This window comes from Clupea harengus, chromosome 22 (genome assembly GCF_900700415.2).
Source record: "Clupea harengus chromosome 22, Ch_v2.0.2, whole genome shotgun sequence".
Taxonomy (NCBI): domain Eukaryota; kingdom Metazoa; phylum Chordata; class Actinopteri; order Clupeiformes; family Clupeidae; genus Clupea; species Clupea harengus.
Window position 1 is genome coordinate 11,432,948 of NC_045173.1, and position 9,288 is coordinate 11,442,235.

The 9,288-nt window shown below is 38.1% G+C and overlaps 1 protein-coding gene across 1 annotated transcript in view; it reads left to right on the forward strand.

Moving 5' to 3' along the window:
- LOC105908541 (protein WWC2) overlaps positions 1-2,905 on the forward strand; it is a 43,146-nt gene extending 40,241 nt beyond the window's left edge. The window contains exon 23 of the mRNA XM_012837071.3: positions 335-2,905. Within this exon, the coding sequence (XP_012692525.1) occupies positions 335-401 (67 nt within the window). The 3' untranslated portion in view covers positions 402-2,905. The remainder of the gene's footprint in view (positions 1-334) is intronic.
- Positions 2,906-9,288: the final 6,383 nt, after the last annotated feature.

A 9,288-nucleotide genomic window follows, 5' to 3' on the forward strand; every position in this document is an offset into this window, starting at 1 on the left:
CGTCTCCGAGCCGAGTTGCTCTGAGGCAGGGCAGTCCTGCTCGTGCTGGGATCCACTTCATCACGAGATGAAAGATTAGGTCAACAAGTCTCTGTAGGAACTGTCTGTGCCACCAGCCCTCCTCTGCTGGGCTAACGTCTCGGGTCACAATGAGAATCATTATTCTAGAGGATGTATACCAATGACTGTGTTCTAATGTATGATTCATTACTTGCCAGATAACTGTGTGTACTGAACTTGACCCTTCACATGTCTTTCTTCCCACATCTCTTGCTTGTTCTCTCTTTCTTCATCTCTCTCTATCTCCCTTTCCTTTTCTCTTTTCTGTCTCTAGGGAGAGGATGGCCTACTTCACACGTGCAAAGATTCATATACCCTCCTTGCCAGCTGATGATGTATAATCATACTTAACAGCAAACAATGAAGTATTTTTCTTGACTTTATAGAGTATTTTAATAGTGTAGTCTCTATAATGAAAACTATAAAAAAATTGTAGTTTTTCACAATGTAGGTTAATGTATTTGTATAAAAAAAAGGTTGGAATTGATTTTTTTTTTTTATAAAGATGAAAATAATGGTGTCTGTTTTTTTCTCAGAGAAAACCAAAGTAGGGTCATTTTGGTACATGTATTTGCTAAGTCATGGTGAGCCTGTACAGTTTTGTAAAGGAATGAGGAAGGAGTGAAGGAACAAGAAATGTGACTGCTGCTCCTCGTCTGTGTGTCTGTGTGTGTTTCTGTGTCTGTTTTTCACCTTAAACAGGGACTTTTAGTCTCAGTGTTAAGTGAATAGGTGTGTGTGGTTAAGAGAGAGAAGGATAGAGATAGAGATGTGTGTTCTGTTTAAAGCCGGTGCTTCACTTTGGTCTGTGTATTCTGATCCAACACAACTTTGTTCTTGTGAATGTAAGCAGTCATTTTCTCCCATGTCTTATTTAACTGCACTGATTCCTGCCTCTCTCTCCCCCCCTCCCTCTGTCTTGGTTTATGAAATGGCTGTCAGTATTGTGCTGTGGTAGTGACATGGTATTTTTCTTCAGCACAATCCCCTGTGGATGCTCATCCCCCCCTTTCCTCATCTCCCCCTTCCAGCGCTTTTTGATCAAAACCAAGGGAAGCAGCTCTGCTCAGTGTTTAAAGACTAGCTCATAGATGGGATAAATGAGATCCAAGTCCCAAGGCTCCTTGGCCAGATGAAGGATTTTCATTTTCCAAAATGTCTCTCTCAGCTGTCTCAACCCCTGCAGGTGTGTGTTTTTTTTTTTATAGGTGGTGCTGTACCTTCTGTGAGCGTTTTCATGTCTTTGTTTTGTTTTTAAGACTGACATGCAAGACATCTCAAAAAGCTGTCAGTATTTTGGAAAGAAAAATATGTAGGTAATGTTACAGTTGTCAAGTTAGGAATGAACAGTGTAGTCAATGTCCTGAGAAATTGAAAGCGTCCGTTTCCCTGAGGTGAGCAAGATCTCTATCTCTGGCTACAGCTCGTACCAGCCAGAGCTGCTTTACTCGCGTCAGTCACTGAAACACAGATGCCAATCCTGATGGGCTCAGTGAGCTGTTTTAGACCAGCAGCCAGATAGAAAGCACCTTTTATTCTGAACAGTCTACATCAGCACCTGCCCCAACAATGACCGTTTTTTATTTATATCCCAGTCGTGTCTTATTTATGTGTGGGTTTTTTTTTTTTTTTTTTTTTTTTTTTTATAAAAGAATGTCCTCAAATTGGCTCTTGTAGTTCCCTTTCTGTAGTTGTACATTCTTTCAGAGGCAGATTTGGCAGCTAATGCATGCAGGTATGTATGCGTTTATGAGATGTCTTGATCATCAACATAACTGACCATGTATGGGCAGTACAACGATAAGCATGCAGGACTCTGAACACAGGGCTGTTTGAAACAAGATTTGCATGGGAGGTTGGAATGTACATGAGGAAGTCCTTGGAGATTGAAGAGACAATATACTCCAAATGTAAGTGATCAGAGCCCATACTGTGTGTTGAGTTTATACCCATCACATTTCTGCTGCAGCCTCAGCTTCGTCAAGCTCTTGTATTGAAAAAATAACCATTTTCATGTGATTTCTATGTGTTTATTATGAACGACTGTGACCAAACTGAGACGTGGTGAATATGTCATAGCTTGTCGACTAATAATCATGAAGTACATTAAAGTAAGATAATGTGTACTGTATAACAAGATATAGAATTGTGGAGGTGAATCCATGAATGCAATAGACTTCCAAGTCTGCCTGTGGAAGTACACATTTAGGTCACATCACGTGATCCATCCTGTTGTTTAAGCTAAGTGTACAAAAGTGTTTGCAAAGCTTGTTGCTTGCTTTCTGTTGTCTTCATAACAGACAATTTTCTTTTAAAGATGTAAGCATGATTCATGAAGATGTATCGATCCATTTCTCTTGTTGGTTTCTTTTTTTTACAATATTTAATGAAATCTCACATTTGTAAATATTTGTATTACTTTTGCATATCAAATTCAGAATCAAATCTACCGTGTGTTGTAATGTATTTGCTTTCTTGAAACATTGGAATCTTTTCAAATGATTGTGTTAGAAAGCGTCCACTACTAAGGAACTAGCCACTGTAAGAAGGCATAATGTGTTTGACCCAAATTAACTTGATTTTATTTGTACCCATTTCCATGCAAAGTAGAAATGGTTCAACTTCTATCAGTGATTGCCCCACATACGACAGTATGTATGTGTACGTTTGTGTGTGTGAGAGAGAGAGAGAGAGAGTGAACGACTGATTGCCTGCAAGTATGTACTGTACCTGTGTGTGTTTTGTAGCCATTTGGATGGGCTCATGGACGTTACTGCACAGTGTGTCTTCTCTCAGCACCTTGTATGTGTTCCTGTGATTGGTTTAAAATAATGATTTAAATGAACTGGTTTCTGATGTGATTATTTAAGATTGTAATGGCCTCCAGAGAGATGCCTGACCCCGTATTTCCCCCCCATAATCGGGTATTTATTTTTTATCTCAACCAGTGCAGATACACTTACCCCAAGTAGAGAAAGACCAAGTAGTTCTTACCCAATGGTCTTAGTTTGTTTCAGTAATACATAGGACAAGATGGTTTTGGGGGATAACTACCTCAGTCACCTGTCTGCTTGGGCTGTAACCTTTAAAAAAAACACCATGATTGGGATCCTTCATTCCAGTTTTCCAACTGTTTTTTTGTAGGTAGCTAGTTTTCATAATATCCCCACTTATTTTGATGGTACATCGTCATGTGGAAGGCATCACATTTACCATAATCTCCACAGGCTACTCGCTATGTGGTTTTGTGGTCATGGACACACAACCCTGTAAACATTTAAGAACAGCTTTTACAACACATCATCAAATCCATCTTCCAAAATATATCTGTTGATAAGCTAGCTACTTTCCTCATGTGCTGCTGGTCTTTGCCAGGCTGTAAACTAGTTAGCTCACAATATTTTAGATAAAAACTCTTTGGTTTGATGGCTTGATGCAAGAATAAGTGGTGGATACCCTTGAGAATACCAAAAACAGATCAGTTGTTGTGAAGTTGACATTGGGAACAAACTCAGTTTAGGGGAAGGGAAGGGGTTGTTGGGAGGTAGGGATACAATTGAGGTTTACGGGAACAGGCTATAACACAAACCTTTGTCTGTCTGCAGTCACGAACATTAGCGTGTTGGTTGAATATTATGTCACACTTGCGCCATACTTTACTTTTACATGACATTTTAACCAAGTTGTGTAGATACCACTTCTATAATAATACCCATTCACAACCCCTTTCTGTCACTGACCTCGATGTGGTAAAAATGAGTGAACACTCCAGGAAGGACAGTGCATTCGCATTGTTTTCTGCATTATGATGAATCACTCATCTTAAAATGGATTAATTACATTTAATCAATCTACACAAAATGACAAAGCAAAAACAGATTATTGAAGTGTTTTGTTCATTTATTAAACATAAAAGACTGTTATTAGTTAATAATGTTATAAGTATTCAGACCCTTAGTTATGGCACTTGCAGTTGAGCTGTGATGCATCCTACTGCTATCAATGGTCCTTGAAATGCTTCTACAACTTGTTTGGAGTAGACACCTGTGCCTAACTGAATCTTTTGGACATATTTGGATGTTTTAGCTTTCTCTTTTTCTGGTCTTTGACGTAGCACCCCATTCCGCCGGGATCGTTTCCATGTTGTCAGACCCTTATACTGATGTTTGTGAGCCTGTCAGTGGTGAACACAAGCAGTTTACTCTGATGTGCATTCGTAACATTCCACTGTATTGCCTTTTTGCGGTTGCCGGTTTTAGCGCTCTAACTCAATACTGGACCGATTTCGATCGTTTCCCTTTAACCCCTGTTCACAGTGATTTTGTTCCAACCATTCAACCAACCTTTTACTGAAATGTAAGTAACTTTCTGGTGTGGCTTTCACTGCTTATGTGCAGATCAGGCAGTGAGTATCATTTCAAGTTACTTGCCTGTTTTGTCAAGCAAAATATAGGGTATAAATCATCATATGTTTGTGACCCCTTTTGCCCTCTCATTCGTATAAGGTCTGTGAGACCGTTTGCTGCACATGAAGTTGTGTCAGTAATACTAATAAGTCCCTACAATCACAATCACAACTAGAAAATGCATTTCCTGAAGGAAATACCAGTGCATTAAATGCAAAAGTTAAGAAAGGAAGAAGAAAATTAAGAACAGTGAAAGAAGGAAAGAAGAAAGAAAAGACGAGTAAAAAGAAGAGTGGACAAGGAAAGAAGAAAAGAAAGACGAGTGAAAGAAGGAAAGAAGAGTGGAAGAAGGAAAGAAGAGTGAAGAAAGGAAAAAAGAGTGGAAGAAGAAAGGAAAGAAGAGTGGAAGAAGGAAAGAAGAGTGGAAGAAGGAAAGAAGAGTGGAAGAAAGGAAAGAAGAGTGAACAAGAGTGGCTCTGGATAAAGACAGTAAAGAGAGTGAAGTGGGAAAATATTGAAAGGAGAGAAAATGGAGTGAAGCAGAGAGATGGAGTGTGAGAGAAAGTAGAGGTAGAGGGATAGAGAGAAAGATGGAGAGAAAAAAAATGTATGGAAGGCGTCTCTTAATATTCCTAGTTATACAGTTAAATGGAGAGGGACAGAGAGAAGGCACTCTGAGATTCTTTTGAATGAAGAGTGCATTACAAATAAAATACATTTATTATTTATTATTATTATTAGAAGAGGAGCCTTGGAACCTTGGCGCAGGTGTCAGTGAAGCACAGGTGCAAGCCAGTTTAAAGACCCTATTATGTCATAATGGCCCAGTGTAAGTCAATGGGAGAAATTGTATTAGTTTTTTTTTTATATATCTTAAAAAGTATAAAGTTTTGGAAAAGTGAAAAATACATAGCATAAGTGTCGTTTACAAGAGCTACGCGACAAAGTTTGAACGAAGTTTCTACGTTAAGCAGTTCGAGCTGAATTAATCGCAGAAGTCGGTAAGAAGAAGAAGAAGAAGTATAAGAAGCCTAGGAATAACAATACAGGGCATTTCATGCACTGTAACTAGAAAATGCATTTCCTGAAGGAAATACCAGTGCATGAAATGCAAAAGTTAAGAAAGGAAGGAGAAAAGAAAGAAGGAAAGAAGAAAGGAAAGAAGAGTGGAAGAAGGAAAGAAGAAAAGAAAGAAGAGTGAAAGAAGGAAAGAAGAGTGAAGCTAGGAAAGAAGAGTGGAAGAAGGAAAGAAGAAAGGAAAGAAGAGTGAAGAAAGGAAAGAAGAGTGGAAGAAGGAAAGAAGAGTGGAAGAAGGAAAGAAGAAAAGAAAGATGAGTGAAAGAAGGAAAGAAGAAAGGAAAGAAGAGTGAAAAAAGGAAAGAAGAGTGGAAGAAGGAAAGAAGAAAGGAAAGAAGAGTGAAGAAAGGAAAGAAGAGTGGAAGAAGGAAAGAAGAGTGGAAGAAGGGAAGTAGAGTGGAAGAAGGAAAGAAGAGAGTGAAGAGGGATAGAGAGAAAGATAGAGAGAAAAAAAAGTAGAGTATGGACGGTGTCTCTTAATATTCCTAGTTATCTCTCTCAGTCTACTTTCTCTCACACTCCATCTCTCTGCTTCACTCCATTTTCTCTCCTTCTTTCAATATTTTCCCTCTTCACTCTCTCTTTATCCAGAGCCACTCTTGTTCACTCTTCTTCCTTTCTTCTTTCCTTTCTTTCACTCTTCTTTCTTTTCTTCTTTCCTTCTTCCACTCTTCTTTCCTTTCTTCTTTCACTTCTTCTTTTGCATTTCATGCACTGGTATTTCATTCAGGAAATGCATTTTCTAGTTTTTCTCTCCATCTTTCTCTCTATCCCTCTCACATCTGCTTTCTCTCACACTCCATCTCTCTTCTTCACTCCATTTTCTCTCCTTCTTTCAATATTTTCCCTCTTCACTCTCTCTTTACTGTCTTTATCCAGAGCCACTCTTGTTCACTCTTCTTTCCTTTCTTCTTTCTTTCTTCCACTCTTCTTTCCTTTCTTCTTTCCTTCTTCCACTCTTCTTTCCTTTCTTCTTTCCTGTCTTCTTTCCTTTTTCCACTCTTCTTTCCTGTCTTCTTTCCTTATTCCACTCTTCTTTCCTGTCTTCTTTCCTTCTTCCACTCTTTATTCCTTCTTCCACTAATTTTTCCTTCTTTCACTCTTCTTTCTTTTCTTCTTTCCTTCTTCCACTCTTCTTTTGTTATTTCACTCTTCTTTCCTTCTTCCACTTTTCTTTTGTTCTTTCACTCTTCATTCCTTTCTTCTTTCCTTCTTTCACTCTTCTTTCTTTTCTTCTTTCCTTCTTCCACTCTTCTTTCCTTCTTCCACTCTTCTTTACTTTCTTCTTTCCAAAGAAGAGTTCTTTCACTCTTCTTTCTTTTCTTCTTCCTTTCTTAACTTTTGCATTTCATGCACTGGTATTTCCTTCAGGAAATGCATTTTCTAGTTCTTCTTACAGAGTTCTGCGTTTAATTCAGCTCGAACCGCTTAACGTAGAAACTTCGTTCAAACTTTATCGCGTAGGTCTTGTAAAGGACACTTATGCTATGTATTTTTCATTTTTCTAAACTTTATGCTTTTTAAGATATTAAATAAAAACTAGAAAATGCATTTCCTGAAGGAAATATCAGTGCATGAAAGTTAAGAAAGGAAGAAGAAAAGAAAGAAGAGTGAAAGAAGGAAAGAAGAAAGGAAGAAGAGTGAAAGGAAAGAAGAGTGGAAGAAGGAAGGAAGAGTGGAAGAAGGAAAGAAGAAAAGAAAGAAGAGTGAAAGAAAGGAAAGAAGAGTGGAAGAAGGAAAGAAGAGTTGAAGAAGAAAAGAAAGAAGAGTGAAGAAAGGAAAGAAGAGTAGAAGAAGGAAAGAAGAAAATAAAGAAGAGTGAAAGAAGGAAAGAATAGTGGAAGAAGAAAAGAAAGAAGAGTGAAGAAAGGAAAGAAGAGTAGAAGAAGGAAAGAAGAAAGGAAAGAAGAGTGAAAGAAGGAAAGAAGAGTGGAAGAAGGAAAGAAGAAAGGAAAGAGAAAACAAATTAGAGTATGGAAGGTGTCTCTTAATATCCCTAGTTATACAGTTGAATGGAGAGGGACAGAGAGAAGAGGAGCCTTTGAACCTTGGCGCAGGTGTCAGTGAAGCACAGGTGCAAGCCAGTTTAATTACCCTATTATGATGTCATAATGGCCCAATGTAAGTCAATGAGAATTTTTATTAGTTTTTCTTTAATATCTTAAAAAGTATAAAGTTCAGAAAAATGACATACATAGCATAAATGTCCTTTACAAGAGCTACACGGCAAAGTTTGAACGAAGTTTCTACGTTAAGCGGTTCGAGCTGAATTAAGCACAGAAGTCGCATTTGGCGCTCTAGGCGAGCTTCACTCCTGGTGTTCTCTGCTTTGTGACAGGCTGCACTGCAGAGCACCAGAGTAATAGTGCAGAATGTAGTTTTATTTTTATTTTGAGGATTTTACAAGGATTTACTATTGGCTGGGAACTTCCCACAGCGGCTAATCCTCTCACTTGCAAGTACTCATACTCTAGGCTACAACCTAACCTATTCTATATAACAACCGCCCAACTATAGATCCTGAGCAGCAGGATACAACAACAATACACAACTGGTTGTGACAGCCACAACACATGTCACATGTTCCGTAAATACTAAGGTATTTAATACCCTCGGGTGGCCAGCCAAATTCACAGTGATCTTTTTTCTTTTCTTTTTAAAATAAGATTGTCAATATCCAGTGCTTCTGTTTTATTAACATTTATTTTATAGCCTGAGTAGTACCCAAATAATTTGACCCTGTTTTTAAAAGCAGGTATGGAACATTATGGATTCATGATGGATGATGGAATTACAAAAGTACATCATCTGCATACAATGAAATTGTATGTTCTTCTCCTACCATCAGATCTCCATAAAGGAGGGAATCAGTGGGATCTCTACCCTCTTTGGGTATGACAGTGATAATAGCATCTCTCCACGATGGGGCAAGCTTCTTTGTTTTCAACATAGTTATATGCTTGTAATAAGAGGGGGGATAATACATCTTTACATTTTTTTAAAAACTCATTAGTATAGCCATCAGGCCTGAGGTCTTATTATTTTTAAGGTTTGAAATTGCTTCTTGAAGTTCTGTGGGCACTATAGGCAAGTCCAACTTTTCCTTTGCATCATCAGATAGTCGTGTTAACTTGATTTGGTCTAGAAAGTTTTTTATCTCATTGTCAAAAGTGGACACCCCTGCGTTGGTTTAAAGTGTCTTATAAAAATCCGCAAAGGCTTCTGAAATTTGTACTGGTTCTGTCACAAATGTTCTTAGGTTATCAGTTTTAATTTTCATTACCACTTGAGAGGACTGCTGTTTCCTTAGCTGAAATGCCAGTACATTTATTTGTTAGGTTAGAGGTCAGCCTACATTGTGCAAAAGCTGTTCAGGTGCATCCCTTCTCTTTCTCTCTCAGGTTATAATAGCCTTAATAAAAAAAAACTAAAGTTTGTGTGTGGAATGTAATATCAGCATGTAGGCCAATATGTTTTAGGCCCGTCATGGGTCCATGTTTCTTGATGGTGTTTTACAAAAAGGCATGTAACACCCCATTCTGAGAGGTGCTGGAAAGGTTAATTGGGCCTTACATTGTAAAAGAGTGTAATCCTAAGAATTTAGAATAATTTACTCACTTTAAGTAATGTAACGGCAAGACGTTGCGTTACACATTTTAGGGCATGTATTCTACTTCTATAATCTCTAGTGGAATGCATGTTTAAAGTAACCCCTCAATATTTCCGAATGGTCGTTTAACGACTA